Source organism: Sinohyriopsis cumingii, chromosome 9, assembly GCF_028554795.1.
Source record: "Sinohyriopsis cumingii isolate HCF-2022 chromosome 9, ASM2855479v2, whole genome shotgun sequence".
NCBI lineage: Eukaryota > Metazoa > Mollusca > Bivalvia > Unionida > Unionidae > Sinohyriopsis > Sinohyriopsis cumingii.
The window spans coordinates 92,867,702-92,891,327 of NC_142969.1; the positions used below are offsets into that span (position 1 = coordinate 92,867,702).

The 23,626-nt window shown below is 37.9% G+C and overlaps 1 protein-coding gene across 2 annotated transcripts in view; it reads left to right on the plus strand.

Annotated features, from left to right (window-relative positions):
• LOC149792256 (proline-rich protein 5-like) overlaps window positions 1–23,626 on the plus strand; it is a 112,843-nt gene that overhangs the window by 22,898 nt on the left and 66,319 nt on the right. The window contains exon 1 of one of the 2 annotated variants that reach the window (XM_089970780.1): window positions 18,506–18,747. The exons of the other annotated variant lie outside the window; for it this stretch is intronic. Coding sequence (XP_089826906.1) covers window positions 18,662–18,747 — 86 coding nt within the window. The 5' untranslated portion in view covers window positions 18,506–18,661. Of the gene's footprint in view, window positions 1–18,505; window positions 18,748–23,626 lie in introns of those variants that run through there. 2 annotated transcript variants of the gene reach the window in all.

Here is a 23,626-nt window from a genome sequence, read left to right on the forward strand (position 1 = left end):
TAAGAATACTAGTGTTAGATAAAGGTCTGTAATTAACATAATCAGACCACAAGTTTAGCAAGACATCAAGTAGATAAAGCTCTTCAGGGAATGTGTTCTCTGAGATCCGCTTAGCTCTTTCATAAGGTACGGTCAACCATAGTGCAGTACACAACTTAATGTAAACACTCTCTCTCATCCATCGCCAACTTTAACCCATGCTAAACCTCCCCAAAAGGTTGCATGTACCCTATCCTGTACAAATAATAATAATAATAATAATAATAATAATAATAAATGCTGTATCTTTCTCCCCGTCTCTCTCTCGCTGACGGTCTTCGGCAAGAAGCCCAACCAGTAATACAAAAATTTGAAAATTTCTTAACTCTCAAAAAAGGTCATATTTTAAGGTGGTCAGAAACCCAGACTACCAGGTTCACCCGCACATGTGAAGAGATCGGAAAAGTAAAGAATCTACAAGTAGTGACTTTTTTCAGTGATACGAACCATTAGTTTGGGTCACTATAAAAGCTGATATGTAAGGTAGTCCTAAACTAAGACCATCAGGATTCCACTGCACAAGATGATAACTAATGACCCCCCCCCCCCAATCCCTTAAAAACAACTAAGTAGGGTAAGCTTGTGCTCAATTTCTCAATAGGATAGACGAAGAAACAACTGTTTCCAAACAAAAATTAGTCAGGGGCCCTGAGTGGCCGAGTGGTCTAAAGCGCTCACCGTTCCGGATCACTGCCATCTCACCTCTGTCTGCGTGGGTTCGAGTCCAAGGCTCGGCTAGCGTGGGTATGTGGGAAAGCCTGCCAGTAGCTTCTCGTGGGTCGGTGGTTCTTCCCTGAGTTTTCCAGGGTTCTTCCTCCACCATTTATACTGGCCACCATGTATAGTCTATCTTGTGCTGAAAAATGGCGTTAAACCCTACGACAACAACAACAAAAATTAGTCACTATTATGTCGTCCCAACCCCAGACCACCAGGCCCGGCCACACAAGGTGGCGACACTTGGAAAAATATTACGAATATAAACCCATAAGGTGGTAACAAGCAGAAACCACCAATTTAAATCACTCCCTTACAACTACAAATAAAATATTGCATATGCTTATAAAATTAGCTTATCCATAAATATTAAACCCTTGCATTATGCCATATCTACATAACCCTTGCATTATACCATGTCTACATAACCCTTGCATTATGCCATGTCTACATAACCCTTGCATTATGCCATGTCTACATAACCCTTGCATTATGCCATGTCTACATAACCCTTGCATTATGCCATGTCTACATAACCCTTGCATTATGCCATGTCTACATAACCCTTGCATTATGCCCTGTCTACATAACCCTCTTCTAACCGTCCTGCACTTGAAAAACTGAATTAGATCATCAATCACGGAGTTTGGTTTCAATATTTTGTAATCAGATCAGGCGCAAGACGTCAACTTTCTTGGGGTTTTTTTATACATTCGGCCGCGAAATCAAAATCGCAATCCCACCCTTAACCATTGAGCCCTCCAGGGACGTCGATGCATTCCTCTGCTGCTGTTCGCTTTCTGCTTTTTCCCGTCCGTATATGTCCAATAAATAGTGTGTTGTTCACACAGTATGGCGGTGCGTAGAAAGCTGGTCGGACATTGTCGAATGTCCGAACTCGTCCTAAATAAAACATCAGTTGTGCAGGGAGTAAGTATGTAGAACTAGAAGTATTAGTCTAATTAAATGTGACAAAGAAAAACCCTCTAATTCCCCCAAACGCAGTAACGGCAAAATTTTGCTTAACAAGAGATGAAGTGGTTGCCTTTTCGAACTCCATCAATATATGGATTAATACCCTGGATTGTTACCGAGAAATGATCAAGGGGAATCTCTGTACATTTTTGACATGCTGTCGGATTATCATCACTTAAAATATACCATATGTTTGATGAAAATAATTTTATTCAGAACAAAACACAGTGCACAACCCCTAATTTCAATTGGATTGTTCGACATGTTAGTTGTCGGATTTATTAAATTATCTGCTGGTTGTACCGACAGGACAGTAATTATTTGATGATCTAAACAAGTTTTAATTGTAGGACGGTTGGAAGAGGATAATATAGACATAGCGTAGTGCAAGCATAATTTTGTAACCATATGCAATATTTTATTTGTAATGATTTAAATTGGTGGTCTCGGCTTGTTACCACCTTATAGTTTTTTATTAATATTTTCCCAAGTGTTGCCACCTTGTATTGCCAGTTCTGGTCATCTGTGGTTGGGACCACCTTTTAGTGACTAATATTATTTAGTTGTTTGGGCAGATCGTCAACGTTCTTTGTAAAGTGTAATATTTTTTATCATTAGGATATTGATCTAATGGATATTTTTTTATAGAAGAAACGAGTAAAAGTAACTTTAATATTATGTATTATTTGGTTTAAATAGTATTCATTTCAAACATTGTCACAGAAAGTAGATATAAATATTACATCAAGCGACACCATATGTTTGAACGAAAATCTTAAGGTTCATTATGACTCTCTTCTTTGTCTTTTTAAATCTGAAACTGTCAGAGATCGGCTGAATGCGGTCACCTGACCATAAACCCGCAAGTATAATATTAATGTCTCATTGCACATTGGAATGGCTTATTTTGGATAATGGTACAGAGTTACGGATAGCATGCGCAGTGGCTGATTCATCCAGTTTATGTCTATTTCGTAGTTCCATACAATTTTTAATCAACTTTACTTAAACATCTTCTTGTTTCATTACTTGTAGCAAATACGAGGTCTATGGAATCAGGTCTAATGCAGTGATATTACAGCAAATAGTAAGTCTGTTAAATCAGGCCTGATGCAAGTAATACTACAGTAAATAGGGTGAAAATAATATTATAGTAAATACGAGGTCTTTAATCTGTTATGTCGGTGTAGGAGGTGGGGTGGGTATCGATGTGTAGAGGATGATCGATCTGAGTGTTATCGCCGTGATTGAGTAAATGCTAAAATTTTGAAATAATGGCTGGAAGAAGTGATCTGAGCAGAAATATAGAATAGAACAACACGAGCCCCGGTATACAGAATACAAGTTTAATTATTTAGGTCAACGAAATAAACTAGTTGTGACAAATTTAATAAAAAAATCGAACGTTTGGAATTTAATTGCCCAGCATATATGCATAACCTGATCTGGTTGCTGGCGAATTTTGCGGGTAATACACTTATAAAACACGAAATGATTATTGCATGATAATAACACACACACCCACGCGGTCACTTGTCCAATCGGATTTTAGGTTTACTTGACCGCCATTATTTGCACACGCACATTCAGAGTTTAGAAAGTTTCACATTCTTCCCGCTTTCCTTCATAAACTGGTCGCTGCAAAGTTTCAACTTATGGCAAATATTTCAGCAAGTACAAACGCCTTCTCTGCGATACTTCAACTTAATGGCATTTTTCTATACATGAAACTAATTCACTTCATCTTGACCAGTTCGCTAACACAGCTATCAGAGAGAACCTAATTAAGAACCAATCATGCTCCCAACAGACTGATTTAAGTATTGTATCCTTACCCTGCTATCGATTTAATTCCGTGCCAAATCACATATATCAACTTAAAATGACTATGTGTGACAATGACATTTGTAAAGTTCATACCGTTACGACGAAGTCTATTACATAGGGTCTGATATGTGCAATATTACAGCAAATACGAGGGTTATTGAATCAGGCTTGATGCAAGAAATATTACAGTAAATAAGAGGGATGTTAAATTAGTTATGATACCTATAGACCTTGGTACCACGAACACGTTTGTACCGTGGTATACCGCGGTATTTTAGAAGATACCACGAAACGTACCACGGAATACCACAATCATAGCAAACGACAATTCATTGCTTTGAGGTAGGGGCCTGACACATTTTTTTTCTTCTCAATTTGCCGCCTGTCAAAATCTTGGCAAAACAACATCTTTCTTCTGAATTTTAGCAAAATAACACCGTACTATATCCATGATATTTATTGAAAGAAAAAATTAATTGAGATAAGTCAAAATAAAATATCTCACCTCAAAAGAAAATCTCACGACTCCCTTTCCCGAAAGTTAAATGGTCAGCACCTTATAGTAGATTAGCAAGTTTGCTAGTTGTATATTAATTGTTGTATAAGTTGTAACTAAAGTGAGACGGTTAAGCTTACACCATAGCTGAAACACTGTGAAAGACATTGTGCGGGCGTCAGAGAGCTTGTTGAATAAAATAGAAAGTGTTGCCACTGGTGCCCGCAAATTTACTAGCTACGCTATTGATATAATTCGCAGGGAAACTTAGAGTGGGATGCCAATTCCCGGTCATTATATTTTTTTCAGAGAGGGCCGGTAAACATAAAACACATTTGCTCAACACACAAGAAAATAATTAGTAGAGATATAATTCGCAGGGAAATTAGAGTGGGATGCCAATTCCCGGTCAAGATATTTTTCAGAGAGGGCCAGTAGACATAAAATACACTTGCTCAACACACAAGAAAATAATTAAAATTCCTGGTCAAGATATTTTTCAGAGAGATCCAGTAAACATAAAATACACTTGCTCAACACACACAAAAATAATTAGTAGAGATATAATTCGCAGGTAAATTAGAGTTGGATGTCAATTCCCAGTCAAGATATTTTTCAGAGAGGGTCAGTAAACATAAAACACACTTGCTCAACACACACGAAAATATTTCGTGGACTTGAGAATGACGTAAAATTAAAAAAAAAAAAACAACATTACTACCGTCCTAAAAGTCTGACGATGATTCGCACTCTTACAAATGATTAGATGTATCAAATACATCAACATACGCAAGTAAATAACAAAATGATGACATTTTTTTATACGAAATGTTTCCAATATTCGGATTCGGCCCGAATTTGTAAGTTATTCAAACAGATTTAAAAATCTCAATGTTCGTTCTAACAACAGTATTTGCTAACTAACTATTCATGGACATAAACATCTTCCAAATCTAATAATAATCAATTCTAAGCATAAATGATTTATGTGGCATTGAACCAAATAAATTCAAACAACTATCTTAAGACTCATACAAATAAAATATAGTGTGAAAATAAGAGATTGTACCTTTCGCTTTACGGTTCGCGTCTCCTTTACATGTAGCCGAACCGACCAAACATCCCTAGTTACGTGTCTCTCATAGACTTTGGGGCCCTGAGTGACCGAGTGGTCTAAAGCGTTCTTCGTTACTGCCATCTCACCTCTGTCTGCGCCGGTTCGAGTCTCGGATTCAGCCAATGTGGGTATGTGAGACAGCTTGCCTGTAGTTTCTCGTGGGTCGGTGGTTCTTTCCGGGGTTTTCCCGGGTTCTTCCTCCACCATTATTACTGGCCGCCATGTATAGCCTATCTTGTACTGAAAAATGGCGTTAAACCCCACAACAACAACTCATAGACTTCTAACTAATGTCCACTGGACAATCGTTACGAATGAGTACTTCTTGTTACACCAGAAGCCAAGACGTTTTACTTAAAGCTAAAAATGTATACTGACTTCAGCTGGGAAACCCACTCCAGACGACTAACTTGTCCAATTGGATTTCAGATGTATCTAACCGCCATTATTTAAACACTTTCCTACATAGTTGGAAGTTTTTATATTTTCCCTCTTCCCTTAAGAAACAGATTTATGTATAGTTTCAACGCATGAAAATTATTTGAGTAAGTACCAACGCTATCACTTCCAACCCTTGTCATTTTGATAAACAAAACCAAAGCCTTACCCGTTGAATAGCTTCGCCCGACATAGTTATCAAACGGAACCTCGTTAAGAATCAATCAAATAGATACCAGATGTGTTAAAGTATGGGCATCCTCAACATGCCATGAAGTTAATGATTGTTGTTGTTGTAGGGTTTAACGCCATTTTTCAGCACACGATATGCTATACATGGCGGCCAGTATTAATGGTGGAGGAAGAACCCGGGAAAACCCCGGAAAGAACCACCGACCCACGAGAAGCTACTGGCAAGCTTTCTCACATACCCACATTAGCCGAATCCGAGACTCGAACCCACGCAGACAGAGGTGAGATGGCAGTGATCCGTAACGGAGAGCGCTTTAGACCACTCGGCCACTCGGGGCCCCGCCATGAAGTTAATTCCATGCGAAATCGCATACATTAATTTGATATTTCTATGTGTCACAATGACACCTGCAAAGTTCGCAGATGTCTGCAAAATTCACAGCTAAACTCATTTCTGGGAATGGCTGGACACTGCAGAATGTTCGTTAATGACTTTGCAAAAGTAGCAATTACTATTAACCTCCATGAGGCAGTCCGAATCGCCTTAATGGACTGAAGAAGCAGTCTGATCCTTTCAGTTGTTGAAGGATGTTCTTACTAAGACCCAAGTCCTTACAGCACCTGATTTCAGCAAACGGATGCCGATGTTGCTATGCTAAACCCAACAGTTGACGATGAGGAACTGGCAGGGTCATATCCTAGACAGAAGTTTTTTTCATAGTTGTATGCATAGTGTATAATGAAGAGGGATCGAGTGGTTCATGGAGTCCGGGTGTATTGATGGTATGATGGAATACTTGTGCATGGACTGTAATATTATGATGGAATACTCACGCATGCACTGTAGTATATGATGGAATACTCGTGCATGGACTTTAATATTATGATGGAATACTCGTGCATGCACTGTAATATTATGATGGAATACTCGTGCATGTAATGTAGTATATGATGGAATACTCGTGCATATAATGGGGTATATGATGGAATACTCGTGCATGGGCTTAATATTATGATGGAATACTCGTGCATGCACTGTAATATTATGATGGAATACTCGTACATGCACTGTAATATTATGATGGAATATTCGTGCATGTACTGTAGTATATGATGGAATGAATACTCGTGCATGGACTGTAATATTATGATGGAATACTCGTACATGGACTGTAATATTATGATGGAATACTAGTACATGCACTGTAATATTATGATGGAATATTCGTACATATACTGTAGTATATGATGGAATGAATACTCGTGCATGGACTGTAATATTATGATGGAATACTCGTGCATGGACTGTAATATTATGATGGAATACTCGTACATGGACCGTAATATTATGATGGAATATTCGTACATGCACTGTAATATTATGATGGAATACTCGTACATGCACTGTAATATTATGATGGAATATTCGTGCATATACTGTAGTATATGATGGAATGAATACTCGTGCATGGACTGTAATATTATGATGGAATACTCGTACATGCACTGTAATATTATGATGGAATATTTGTGTATATACTGTAGTATATGATGGAATACTCGTGCATGGACTGTAATATTATGATGGAAAACTCGTGTATATACTGTAATATATAATGGAATACTCGTGTATATTTGAAACTGTCAGAATAATTGAAGTGGCACAGTAGGTGCAAGACAATAGATATTACATAGATTATATTGAAGTCAGATGCGTAATATTTCAATGAGTAGAGAAATAACTAGACACAATGCATTTCATATCTTGGTTTTGTTATTTTTAACAGATATCAGGAGAGAAAGATAATATGTTAACTAATTGTTTGAGGGTTGGCGTTATATACAGACCTAGAAATATACTTCCAGGCTTATCTGACATTATGTGATAGGCATAGGTATGGCATAAGTGATCAAAAAGTGTCACAACTGGTCTCAACGCCATGCAATAAACACTTGATTGACAATTCTCATTTCATCATCTGCAGCATAAATGACTTCTTGTCTTATTATTGATAATATAAATGCCGTCTTGTCTTATTATTAGTAATATAAATGAAGTTCCATGTCAAGTATGACGTTTAGTGGCTTTACAAATGTTAATTGGTAATATGGTATTCATCTGAACCCAGCTAAGAACAAAACCAAGTACAGGTCTTAGAAAATGGCAAATGTGTAACAGTCGGTATTATGTCCACTCAAAAGTAATAAATTACCCTGACGGTAGGGCTAATGTAAAGTAATAAATTACCCTGACGGTAGGGCTAATGTTTGTTTGATAACCTAAACATTTTCTAACTTCACTATACACATACAATCAAAGAATGTAGAAAGAAAACAGAAAAGTAATAATATTATTAAAATATTTTTTTTTAAGTATTACGATAATATATCATAAGAAAATACCATGTGTAAATTCGTGCTTCTTTGTCTTCTGGCATCAGCGTGGAAACAAAATCACAATATATATATATATATATATATATATATATATATATATATATATATATATATATATATATATATATATATATATATATATATATGGTTACTAGAAGTGCATTGAAAATGTGAATGGACACAACAGTCATGCTATACAATGTATGTTTGGAGGTATATTATTACAGACCTTGCGCAGAACAATATTTAGATTAACAGTACTGTGTAATTTATTTGACAAGGCGCTGATGACAGAGACTGGATCAGTTGGCTCAGCTCGAGTCGACCAAACTATATTTGTCACGTGACTCAAATTCCCACGAAATTGATACACTCATTTCCCCGTCCTTAAATCACAGACACCACTATATTTAGGCTTCATGGGCCTTTCAAACGTGTTTAACTTTTCAGACCCAGGTATAGGTCACTGACACGAGGATACGAGTTTATTAATTTAGCACTATTTGTATCGATTGTGATATGACCATGTCAGGTGATAAAACACACACAGAGGTTTCTACAGGGATTTGATCTGTGTGCGGGTACGTGTGTATGTGTATGAAAAAGTAAACTATATTGATGCTTTTCAAAATTAAATTGTTTGCACGGTGCAATTTGCCATAATATAAGTAACAGAAGCGTATAATTAACAAATCTAGAAAATTACCCGTTTATGCCACTAAAATGTTGCTGCAAGGTATAGTTCAAAACGTCTAACATGGTAACTAGTACCATTAAGAAGTTCATACACCTTACAGGTTTCTTTATGGTACGTACAATAGTATCAAGAAAACACAAAAGTATTATCTTCCCGATAAAACATCCAAATTTGGCCAACATAAAATTCTTTACCACCAACAAACGTTCTATAAAGCTAATCGCTAAATTGCGCTTGTAAAGTAGGTCTTTATGATCAATCTTTCCTGGTAGTGAGAAATGTTCATCAAGATCATACACAGTGTGTGTGTGTGTGTGTGTGTGTGTGTGTGTGTGTGTGTGTACACTGAATTCGCAAAGCAAACAGTATCATATCGAGATATGCCATATTCGACATCGATTTGACTTTGTGCACTTTTTACGTGGGGAATTGTCTGCATTTCCTGTTTTGACTCGAACATCACATCGACAATTAAGCTTCATAACTCACTTCAGGATTTATTACATGAGAAATGCCTCGCAGATGATCTTTCTCACCCATTAGATCTTGCATCGTGATGATAATCGAAAAATGACTTCTCTTAAATAAAGTAATCTCATAATCAATTTAGCACACGACTCTCTAAAAATGCATAATCAATTTAGCACACGACTCTCTAAAAGCGCATAATCAATTTAGCAGACGACTCTTTAAAAGTGCATAAGCGGCATCATTGTTTTTAAGTTTTAACTCGAGTGTCAGACCTATCTGGAACGACATGTATATGCAGAGAACGGTCGATGATAATACTCAACTTTCCATCAAAATTTACCAGAATCTAAGTTTTAATTAAAGATCTTTCCCGGTTTTCCCACTTTAAAGTTGCGGTAACGCTATGACACGATACTCACTGATGACATCTTTATGATATTTCCCAATCATTATGTGTATTCTGGTTTTAGGTCGGACTGGTGAACTCAGTTTCTTTGATTCTTTGAACATGGTCAGTTCTGAAGTTCACTAGGTATCTTATCCAGAACATTCTGTTTTAAACCATGCAGTAGTAAGCTGCAGTTGACAATGTTACTGTGTGTCGACGATGGTGATTCGAAATGCATGTGAACTTCACAACCTTGTCAGCCCACATACAGACACACACACACACACACACACAACGAGCATGCAGCCTCAGACGAATTAAATGATCATACCTTTACGCTATCACCTTATCTCTACTCATTCAAAAGAATAAGAGTGTGGATGTGTTTGATTCGCATTGTTCTATCAATAGACATGAACTGGAAGGTCATGAAGTCTTTATAGTTCCAAAACGAATATAAACACTGAATAGTTTTCCCCGCAGCTCGATTGCTCCCTTGTATTTAATTCAGTATTTGAGTTGAAAGGAAGGAAACTTTTTTTTTAAATGTGGCATTTAAATAACATACATCTGATTAAAGTAAAAGTTACATGTGTTATGCCTTGCGACTAAAGATAATGTTAAAGTTCAATCGTTGCTGATCCGGCTGATTAAACCCACAAGTGTAGAAACAATTGATGCGATTTCACTGTTTTAAATTTTTAAAGTTTTAATATAGTCACAATGATAAGAATTCACATTTCAGAATAGTTCTGCTTCTGCATTCTGAATCATACAACCCGAACGCTTTTACCCCACTCACTCCAAACCTCCGGTTGAACATACAGATTTGTCTCAGGTTGAGATCTGGCGTGTGTAGCAATGAAAATAACAAGTATGCGTGTTTATGTACATTAATAAAAGGGCTTTTTACAGTTATTCGCATAAACATTAGATGCTGAAAATGTAGATAGAAAAGAAAGTAGATTGCGTGACTCTAAACAGCCAAAGTAACTTGTATGTAGTTTTAAATGAAATATATATTTTATACCTAAACTTTGATACATCTTTGCAAGCACGCAAGCCCAGTCTATATAGAGCAATAATTTATTATGGCACCGGTGTCTCAGATTGAAACTTTTGGCCGGTCAGGTGTATTTTCTCGTTTGATTTTCGGGTGCATTTACATAAATTTGGCTGAAATACCTTCCAAAAATCAATATGCTTCGGTGACGTGAAGGAACAAATACCTAATGCACAAAATCTGTAGCACCGCACATAAATTTCGCCCATTAAAGTTGTGAGTGCCCAGCATAATTGAGCATTCGGCAGTGGTTGGTTCAAGATCACGGCGGTAGAATTTGTTCTATTTTTCATAGCGACCTTTTTCAAATTTCGAGTTCCAAGAAGCAGAAGTAAAGAACAACCTTTGGTCCTCATATTGAACAAACCTTGATTATCCCAGAACAGCCATTGATTATCATAGAACAACCCTTGGTTATCATAGCACAATCCTTGATTATCATAGAACAACCCTTGATTATCACAGAATAATCATTGATTATCAAAGAACAACCCTTGGTTATCATAGCACAACCCTTCGTTATCATAGCACAACCCTTGATTATCAAACAACAACCCTTGGTTATCATAGAATAACCATCGATTATCACAGAACAACCTTTGACTATCGTATAACAACCCTTGATTATCACAGGATAACCATTGATTATCATAGAACAACCCTTGGTTATCATAGCACAACCCTTGATTATCAAACAACAACTCTTGATTATCACAGAATAGCCATTGATCATTATATCATCCCTTGGTTACCATAAAACAACCCTTGGTTATCATAGCACGATCCTTGATTATCATAGAACAACCCTTGATTATCAAACAACAACCCATGATTTTCATAGAATAACCATTGATTATCGCAGAACAACCCTTTATTATCATATAACAACCCTCAATTATCACAGAATAACCATTGATTATCACAGAATAACCCTTCGTTATCATAGCACAACCCTTGATCATCAAACAACAACCCTTGATTATCACAAAATAGCCATTGGTTATCATAGAACAACCCTTTGTTATCATAGCACAACCCTTGATTATCATAGAACAACCCTTGACTATCACAGAATAACCTTTGATTGCCATAGAATAACCATTGATTATTATAGAACAATCCTTGATTATCATAGAATAAACCCTTGATTATCATAGAATAAACCCTTGATTATCGTCGAATAAACCCTTGATTATCATAGAATAAACCCTTGATTACCATAGAATAACCATTGATTATTATAGAACAATCCTTGATTAGAATAAATCCTTGATTATCATAGAATAAATCCTTGATTACCATAGAATAACCGCTGATTATGAGGCCCCTAGTGGCCGAGTGGTCTAAAGCGCTCACCGTTACGGATCACTGCCATCTCACCTCTGTCTGCGTGAGTTTGAGTCTTAGCCTCGGTTAACGTTGGTACGTGAGAAAGCCTGCCAGTAGCTTCTCGTGGGTCGGTGGTTCTTCCCGGGGTTTTCCAGGGTTCTTCCTCCACCAATTATACTGGCCGCCATGTATAGCCTATCTTGTGCTGAAAAATGGCGTTAAACCCTACAACAACAACAACAACCGCTGATTATCATAGAACAACCCGTGGCTCTTATACTGTATACTAGACCTAAATGGCCAAATATGAAAAGAATTGACTGCGTTTAAAATCGTGTACGATCCAACTGGACAATTATAGAAGAATAAAATACAAGCCATTACCGTCTTTTTCTGAGGCTGCCGCGCTGAGCAGGTCATACCTATCCAGATGACAGCATAAATGTGTCAACTCTAATGCCAATTTCGATTATTCGTACAAATCTGCTATCATATTATATCCAAATTATATTTCACCTAAGAACTTAAATACCTGACACGGGGTTCCAGGTATTAAATGAGGACTTACCAATTTGTCATTTTCCCCTGTCTATGGGAGGAAGCAGATCTCTGAATAAACGCTTGACTGGTTATTTATGCATCTGCTTGGTTAGTTATATGCCTGATTGGTTAGTTATATGCCTGATTGGTTAGCTATATGCCTGATTGATTTGATAGCCAGTTCTGACCTCTTACAGATGCAACATTCTGATTCATAATCTGATCTTTAAATAATCATCGTATGATATAGGACTTAACCTTATTAATGATCTTGGTTGTATGGGGTTTAACGCTATACACGAAATCCATTATATGTGGTGGGGGAAGAACCACAAGTCCACGGAAAACTACTGGTAAACTTCTCACATATCCAAGTTGGTCAAGGCGAAACTGAACTCACGCGGACAGTTGAGATGAATGAGTGATCTACAAAGGCGAACGACTAAGACCACTGGGCTACATGGGGCTTCCATTATTCGTACAATTGAGAGACCTTATACAGCAGACAATCCTACTGTACCCCATCCAGTAAATGAGCTGTTTCATCATTACAATTCCATCTCGAAAAGTGGGTCTCGATGTCATTTAGATACAGAGCAAATAACACAGGAGAAAGATTTTGCCTTAATTTACTCCTTGATTTTTTTTAATAGTCCCGATTTCTTTTCCTTGAAGAAGATTTTAAAAGAAACTTCGCATGTTCATTATTACACTGAGTATTTTCCACTTATAGCAGTGTTAATGAAATTTCTCCATACAACAACTCTCCATACCCCATCGAAAGCCTGAGTAAAATCCACACCATACAACAACTCACCAAACTCCATCAAAAGCCTAAGTAAAATCCACACAAAAATAACCATGATTTATATCTTTGTTTAAAAGTAGTATTAAAGAAAATAAAACAAAATTATTATCGCTTGTGGATTTTCAATAACTAAACCCTTCCACCGCCTCAGATAATAATTTGTTTTTATTGTCAAGAAGAGCAGTAAAATCGTTACGAAGATAACTTGGTAAAATACGATGCCCTTAATTAGAAGGATATGATTTATCCCCCTTGTTTTTATATATAGGATTTTATCAACCCTGTAGTTCAGGTTTCAGAAACAACACCTGTATTTAAACACAGTTTAAGAAAGTTTACGAATATAGGAATAAACAACCACCCCTGTGTATTTAAAATATTCATTAAAAATGGAATCGGCACCAGGAAACTTAATAGATTTTGAATTTCTCAGAATTTCCTCCAAAACGTTTCTTATTTAGCATTGTGTGATGTTCTATATTTGACGTGTCTTTTTCTCATGGGACGAGCTTTCCTAAAATGATCACTAAAGAAGATCATTTTTCGATTGATATGCCATCATTTGCTCTAGTCATAATGTATAGTATTGACTCTGGGGTTTTCAATTGTGATTGAATTTTTTTCAGTAGTAGTAATAGTTGTAGAAGTAGTAGTACTAGTAGTGTAGCAATTATATTTATAGTTTGATTAATCCTCATCACAAAACTTGCTTGATTATACTTAATTATGATATATTTGTTTATTGTTTCTATTTGCAAATAATTTGTTAGCGCTATCCAAAAGTTTTTGTTTTTTTACAGTTTCACCAGAAATTTTACATAGTGTCAGTTTATTAATATTCATAGTTTCTCTTAAATGATGTAGTTTGTGATGGCTTTCCACGAAGACATGTTTTCTTATCATATCTCCATAATCGTGTTTTGGTAGATTTTGACTCCTGTAAGCACACGTTCACCTCACTATAGAATATACCATGAAAGTTAATGCATTATGAATGTATGAACAATTTTTTCATATACAATTAAAACCTAATACAGTGTTAACAAGATAGTTTATTACATCTTCACCTTTACTTGTACAGCTGCATATTCCTTTATTACATTTTCACCTTTACTTGTACATTTGTATATTCCTTTATTACTTTTACATCTTTACTTGTACAGCTGCATATTCCTTTATTACATTTACACCTTTACTTACGCATTTGCCTATTCCTTTATAATATCCGATTCTACAGCTGGCTAGATACATATTGCAATTTTAACCAAGTTCCAAAATGCGATTGCCAACGTTAATTGGTCCATATTTATCGGACCGCTCATGTGGCCTAAGTGGTTAAAGCGTCCGGGAGGTCGCGGACGCTTGTTCGAACCCCGTCCGAGTCATACCGAAGACTTATATAAATGGTATTAACAGCTGCCTCGCTATGCGCTCAGCATTAGAAAGTCAGTGTTACAACTAAATCGGCCTGGTGTCAGGATAATGTGATTGGGTGGGACATGATGCTATATGTCTGCGGGATTATGCCATAGTGCTAGACATCGCTATAAATTGCCACATTGCAGACATCGTAGTAATATGACTGAAATGTTGTTAAAGCTTCCTTAATAATCCAAATCACACACACACACACACACACACACGCACACACGCACACACACATTACCCTTTTTATCACTGGCATGACATTTCATTGGGACACCAATAATACTGAGACGTTGTACGTTGCTAAAGTAATTAGAACCGACTTGATCAAGGTTATCGTTGTTGCGAGGATTCGATCACGTTTTTCGTTGTTGTGAGCATTCTTATCAAGGTTATCGTTGTTGCGAGTATTCGTATCAAGGTTATCGTTGATGCGAACATTCGTATCAAGGTTATCGTTGTTTTGAGCATTTGACTCAAAGTGTATCGTTATTGCAAGCATTCGTATCAAGTTTATCGTTGTTACAAGCATTCGTATCAAGTTTATCGTTGTTGTGAGCTTTCTTATCAAGGCTATCGTTGTTGCGAGCATTCGTATCAAGGTTATCGTTGTTGCGAGCATTCGTATCAAGAATTATCGTTGTTGCGATCATTTGTATCAAGGTTATCGTTATTGCGATCATTCGTATCAATGTTATCGTTTTTGCGATCATTCGTATCAAGGTTATCGTTGTGGCGAGCATTTGTATCAAAGTTTATCGTTATTGCAAGCATTCATATTAAGGTTATCGTAGTTGTGAGCATTCTTATCAATGTTATCGTTGTTGCGAGCATTCGTATCAAGGCTATCGTTGTTGCGAGCATTCATATCAAGGTTATGGTTGTTGCAAGCATTCGTATCAAGGTTATCGTTGTTGCGAGCATTTGTATCAAAGTGTATCGTTGTTGCAAGCATTCGTGTCAAGGCTATCGTTGTTGCGAGCATCCGTATCAAGGTTTTCGTTGTTGCGAGCATTTGTTGTATCAAAGTATATTGTTGTTGCAATCATTCGTATCAAGGTTATCGTTGTTGCGAGCATTCGTATCAAGGTTATCGTTGTTGCGAGCATTTGTATCAAAGTTTATCGTTGTTGCAAGCATTCGTGTCAAGGCTATCGTTGTTGCAAGCATTCGTATCAAGGTTATCGTTCTTGTAAGCATTCGTATCAAGGTTATGGCTATGAGCATTCGTATCAAGGTTATCGTGGTTGTGAGCATTCGTTGACAATGTAATAAAATTCTCAGTGTCTGAAGTCCTGCTGTTCCAATCGCTTTGTCGTCAGAATGAGTTATTTTCTTACAGTATCCACACTGGTAATCCTAAACAATGGATATAACTCCATCCAACTCATACTTCGTCCTTTGTAGTCATGCTCGATCTCTCATTGTTATTCACTTGCACGGATCTGAGTACATGTTATTCACTTGCACGGATCTGAGTACAGTTTTCTTCTGAGAAGAAATCAGATTTGTTTCATCGACTCTAGTTTCAGTTTCGTGTAGTTGTGTGTGGTGAGTTACCACATGAATCACTGGTATCACAGTTACTGTGTTGCGCTTCGGAATAACACGTGTCCAAGCAGTAACGAACTCATGGTAAATTATGCCCGGAGCAACGATGATGACCTGCCAGCGATTTTCCTGCAATTTAGTTTTTATCAGTTTGTTTTGGCGCCCCAGGACTTCTGGTAACCGCCCCGTCCTCCACGCCCTTCCTTACTCCGCTAATACGCTACTGTACTCGAGTCAAATGACGGTGCGAATCTGTTTTGGGCCGAAAACTCAATAATGCGTATGATCAGTTCATGGGTCATCGACCTGACCGCCGGGTACGTGGCGGGGTAAGTGTAGTACATCTGAGTTCCGATGTAGTTCGGGTCTAGCATAAACTTGGGCCGCGTATACCATTTTTTTATAGCTTTCCTATACTCTGGCAGAAGCCGTTTTCGTCGTTCTATTACTTTCTTTTTGTTTAGTAAATTGTTGACTGATACCATATTTCTAATTTCGTACTCTTTCTGGAGCTACATTTCTTGCAAGTTCTCTTTCATTAACATAAGTGAATTTTGATATGATGTGTTGTGGGCGGGTTGGGGGTTTGGAGCCAGGAGTTTGCTCTGATCGTTCGCAGTCGGGTTGGAGGTCGGGAGCTAAGAGTTTACTATGATGGGTCGCGGTCGGGTTGGGGGTTATGTGCCAGGAGTTTGCTGAGACTTCATTCAAGATTTGGTCTGCTCAGAGTTTTTTTTAACTTGAATGTGAGTACTTGACTAATTGTCCTTAACAAACTACGAGAACGGACTTAAGATGCATTCCACGCAGGAAATATAGAGGGAAAAAAAACGTTTCCGTGCAAGCTGATAGCGTGATGCCTAGAAGAAAAATCACCGAAAACAAAACAATTATTAAGCCCCATACCCCTGAAAATACCTATAAACCATGAACTGAACTGAGGGAAAAGTATATACATGTTTTTTTATATATAATTTTTTTAATTTTATTTTTTTTTTATCGCCGCCGTAAGAATACAAATTTAATTAAGTTACTCTTGTATTTTCCCCTCCATAATAAGAAAGAGCCCCACCCCGAAAAAAACTCATATATTTGGCTCTATGATAAATGAGAAGTAACTGGACAGATTACGACTTTGATAAATGGGAGTCCTCGCTAAACGAAGTATTCCTATGTCAGGGGCGCCAGTAGAATTATTTTCGGGTGGGGTGGGGGCAAACATGTAGTAGTCAGCTATGAACTTTTACAGATGTTATCCAAAACGGATGTCCCCCACCCTTGCCATATGTGCGTGCGCCCTTAATCCTAATTCATTCGTAATAGCAGGGTATCTGAATGATTAAACAGGGAAGTCATTTACATTGCATTTATCTACATGCAACTCCACAAGGGCCTCAAGGTAATCTAGAGAGTTACTGAGAGAACGCTTAAAATGATCATGTCTGGAGACAGTCATGATATCAATCCTTTAAAACTGTTTTGATTACATACTTAACATGTGGATGAGGGTCAATCATAGATGCTCGTGTATCAGTAGAAACTAGCCCAAATATACATATTACTTCTTTCTTTTATTTTATCCCATTTTACACTATTTACTGACCACTCCGGTGGTGTAGTGGTTAGAGCGTCCGCCTTGGATGCGGTAGGTCGCGGGTTCGAAACCCGGCCGAGTCATACCAAAGACTTATAAAAATGGTTCTAACAACTGCCTCGCTAGCCGCTCAGCATTAATAGGTTAGTGTTAGGACTCGTCGGCCTGGTGTCAGGATAATGTGACTGGCTGGGACGTGATTACTTGTCTGAGGTATGATGCCCCAGTGCTGGACATCACTATAAACTGCCACACTGCTGCCTTAGTAGCGATGTGTCTGAATTTTTTTATTTTTTATAGCTACGTTAAAAATCCACACATACACACTGTTTACTCTATTACATTTATAATAAATGGGTTATATTAATGTATGTCCTCTTACACCGACGCGAGAATTGTTTATCAAATTGGAGGTCAAAGAGCATTCTGCTGTCAGATTGTATGAAGTACTTATTCGGCCTTTGTAGCATGCGTATCAGCTTGTATTGTATATGGTCGGTGATTTCTACACACTAGAAGGGAATCGACTTGTGTTGTCGGTGATTTCCACACACAGCCTCGTAGAACGGACAACAGCAAACCCCACTTACGTAACCGATGTGCGCTGACGTGACACCGTTGTCTTCGCCCCCTAGAGATACGTCATCTAAGTATCCTATGGAAGGAAGTGGCCTTCCGAGGGTGTAAGTTAATATATAATTTTTTTCATAATTACTACGTGTATTGCAAATGAATATAGTGACATTATCACTGTCACCTTACCATAATGGGGTTGGGTGGGTAAGGGACACTCAAACCCTAGCAAAGAGAGCGAGTGTAACACCCTGTTGTGTTTTTGCATTTTGCAGATAATAGAAACAACTATCAATTTCCTGTGGGGTATCAAAGCACGGATCGCAAGCGATACGTAGCGTTTCGCAAAACTTTTGTTTAACTCACTGGTCAATGTCAGTACGCTGGTCAGTGTCAGTACCCTGGGGGAGCTTGTCTGCATTCAAAAATCAAGATCTGGGTGCGAGTCAGAACCACAGTTGGAATAAAGAGTGTATTTCATCCGTGCTCATTAAATTCACGGAACGAGTCAAACAATCGCTATATTTAGCGAGCCTTGACGAGCAAACGATTACATTTATTGAACAAGTTTCAAAAATTTAATTTAAAATGAGCACAAAGTTTACATTTTATGTCTAACACAATGAAAAATACTTATCTGATTCTACCAAACCGCATAATCTTGTCGTGACATGAGTTTATTACATTCGGATACCTCGGTCGTTACGCTCATGTTTGTATGCCGGCAAGATATCATTTGAATTCTCATGAGGTCTTGATACACGTGTTACACATATCAAATTATAATATAGAGGATATTTTCTTTACCTACCTTAATACCGGATATATTTCGCCGTGTGGTATCAAAAGCAAATATTTAACCGGTGGCGACGTTCAAATATATAGTTTTCGGTACCACTATATAAATTTTATCCGGTATTAACGTAGGAATTTTTTAAAATTTTTTTGATTAAATACAAAACTTACTCCAGAAAGGAAATTTAGAAGATTAAACTCACCCTTCGGCACAAAAGCTCACCCACCTCCTTTTTCGTAACTTTATTTCATTTTCATAGCCCGTTCATATAAATATACGTAAATTAAGAAAGCGGTAGGATTAGGGTGACCTAATCTGTCACAGTAAGTTACATTTTTGTCATTCTGTAAACAATTTTACCCTGTCTGAAAACAATGCAATTCCGACTCAGCAATTCATCACTGCGGATTTGCCGTTGTTATAAAGGAAGTAAGGGGAAATAGCTTCAGAGATACAGGGTGAAATTCCTTTATCAAAGATTAACCTCCATGCGTGTACTATTGGGCAGTTTCTATTTATTTGTTCTTAGGTTACAAAGTACTCATTTTTTGTTTTTGCGGGTTGAACTTTTGTAGGCACACTCAAGTAATCGTCGCATAGCATGATAGGAAATCTTATTTTTTTACATAAGGATATATTTGTCATATGTGAAAATATAGGAAGGAAAATGAAATGAAAATTATTTCGCCAATAAGTTTCTATATCTCGCACTTAAGTATATACTAAATAAATATACTCTATTCTTAGGATATTGATATAGCTCAGGGTGGCCGAGTGGCCGAGTGGTCACGGATCACTGCCATCTCACCTCTGTCTGCGTGGGTTCGAGTCTCGGATTCGGCCAATGTGGGTATGTGAGAAAGCTTGCCAGTAGCTTCTCGTGGGTCGGTGGTTCTTTCCGGGGTTTTCCCGGGTTCTTCCTCCACCATTAAAACTGGCCGCCATGTATAGCCTACCGTGTGCTGAAAAATGGCGTTAAACCCCACAACAACACAAAGACAACATAGCTCAGGGTTGCTTATTGTCTGTTAACCTTTCCGCATCAAAATTAACATGACAGTGTAATGCCCTAATCCAGGTAACTGGTCGCTCATTATATATCAAGGAATTTTCGATTTATGTCGAACAAAGTATACATACTATTATTGTACGTCAACTACATATGCGTTTACTTAGAATTTCATGCTTGGCAGAAGAAAAACGGGCTCATAATTTGTAGAAATCTAAAATTGTTTATATGCACGTCTGCTGACTACTTCGAATTATTGGTGACAGAAATTCTTGTATTTATGGTTTTGACATTGTTATGTTGGAGACTAAATTCGTATTTTATTTACGGTAGTATAACTCATTTCCACATATTAAATACTTCAGGAATAAATGTCAAAGAGCTCAGGATTTAATAAGTAGGTCATGAGAAGCGCAAATTGAGGAGCAGATCTGCAGGTATTGCTCTTGTTATGCATGATTTTTGTAAGATCAATGCTTGCCTATCACTCCACTGTGTAACATCAATGCTTGCCTATCACTCCACTGTGTAACATCAATGCTAGCCTATCACTAAACTGTGTAAGATCAATGCTTGCCTATCACTCCACTGTGTAACATCAATGCTTGCCTATCACTCCACTGTGTAACATCAATGCTTGCCTATCACTCCACTGTGTAACATCAATGCTAGCCTATCACTCAACTGTGTAAGATCAATGCTTGCCTATCACTCCACTGTGTAACATCAATGCTAGCCTATCACTCAACTGTGTAAGATCTATGCTTGCCTATCACTCAACTGGGTAAGATCAATGCTTGCCTATCACTCCACTGTGTACGTGACAGTTCATAAAACTACCTGCAGATCCTTGATAACGTACACAGAGACTTCGTCAGGGAGCATTTAGAACTTCCCAGTCAGATAACATATATGCTGTGGCAAATGCCCATAACTCTGCATTTGATGCTGTATGTAGGCCTAATACCAGACCTTGTCCTTTAATGTATATAACCTTGCATATGATACTGTCTTTAGGCCCAATACCAAACCTTGTCCTTTAATCCATATAACTCTGCATATGATGCGGTCTGTAGGCCCACTACCAGACCTTGTCCTTTAATCCATATAACTCTGCATATGATGCGGTCTGTAGGCCCAATACCAGACCTTGTCCTTCAATCCATATAACCATGCATATGACGCTGTCTGTAGGCCCACTACCAAACCTTGTCCTTTAATCCATATAACTCTGCATATGATGCTGTCTGAAGGCCCAATGCCAGACTTTGTCCTTTAATCCATATAACCTTTCATATGATGCTGTCTGTAGGCCCAATACCAGACCATGTCCTTTAATCCATATAACTCTGCCTATGATGCTGTCTGTACGCCCAATACCAAGCCTTGTCCTTTAATCCCTGTAACTCTGCATATGATACTGTCTGTCAGCCCAATACCAAACCTTGTCCTTTAGTCCATATAACTTTGCATATGATACTGTCTTTAGGCCCAATACAAGACCTTGTCCTTTAATCCATATAACTCTGCATATGATGCTGTCTGTAGGCCCAATACCAAGCCTTGTGCTTTAATCCCTATAACTCTGCATATGATACTGTCTGTATGCCCAATACCAAACCTTGTCCTTTAGTCCATATAACTTTGCATATGATACTGTCTTTAGGCCCAATACCAGACCTTGTCCTTTAATACATATAACTCTGCATATGATGCTGTTTTTGTCAGCCCAATACCAAACCGTGTCCTTTATTCCCTATAACTCTGCATATGATACTGTCTGTAGGCCCAATACCAGACTTTGTCCTTTAATCCATGTAACTCTGCATATGATGCTGTCTGTAAGCCCAATACCAAACCGTGTCTTTTATTCCCTATAACTCTGCATATGATGCTGTTTGTAGGAGACTTTGTCCTTTAATCCATATAACTCTGCATATAACGCTGTCTGTAGGCCCAATACCAGACTTTGTCCTTTAATCCATGTAACTCTGCATATGATGCTGTCTGTAGGCCCAATACCAGACCTTGTCCTTTAATCCCTATAACTCTGCATATGATACTGTCTGTAGGCCCAATACCAGACCTTGTCCTTTAATCCATGTAACTCTGCATATGATGCTGTCTGTAAGCCCAATACCAAACCGTGTCTTTTATTCCCTATAACTCTGCATATGATGCTGTTTGTAGGAGACTTTGTCCTTTAATCCATATAACTCTGCATATGACGCTGTCTGTAGGCCCAATGCCAGACCTTGTCCTTCAATCCATATAACTCTGCATATGATGCTGTCTGTAGGCCCAATACCAAACCTTGTCTTTTAATCCATATAATCTTGCATATGATGCGGTCTGTAGGCCCACTACCAGACTTTGTCCTTTAATCCATGTAACTCTGCATATGACGCTGTCTGTAGGCCCAATACTAGACCTTGTCCTTTAATCCCTATAACTCTGCATATGATGCTATCTGTACGCCCAATACCAGACCTTGTCCTTTAATCCCTATAAGTCTGCATATGATGCTGTCTGTAGGCCCAATACCAGACCTTGTCCTTTAAACCCTATAAGTCTGCATATGATGCTGTCGGTAGGCCCAATACCAGACCTTGTCCTTTAATCCATATAACCTTTCATATGACGCTATATGTAGGCCCAATACCAGACCTTGTCCTTTAATCCCTATAACTCTGCATATGATACTGTATGTAGGCCCAATACCAGACCTTGTCCTTTAATCCCTATAACTCTGGATATGATACTGTCTGTAGGCCCAATACCAGACCTTGTCCTTTAATCCCTATAACTCTGCGTATGATATTGGCTGTAGGCCCAATACCAAACCTTGTCCTTTAATCCCTATAACTCTGCATGTGATACTATATGTAGGCCCAATACCAGACCTTGTCCTTTAATCCCTATAACTCTGCGTATGATATTGGCTGTAGGCCCAATACCAAACCTTGTCCTTTAATCCCTATAACTCTGCATATGATGCTGTCTGTAGGCTCAGTACCAGACCTTGTCCTTCAAACCGTATAACTCTGCATATGACGCTGTCTGTAGGCCCAATACCAAAACCTTGTCCTTTAATCCACATAATCTTGCATATTATGCGGTCTGTAGGCCCAATACCAGACCTTGTCCTTCAAACCGTATAACTCTGCATATGACGCTGTCTGTA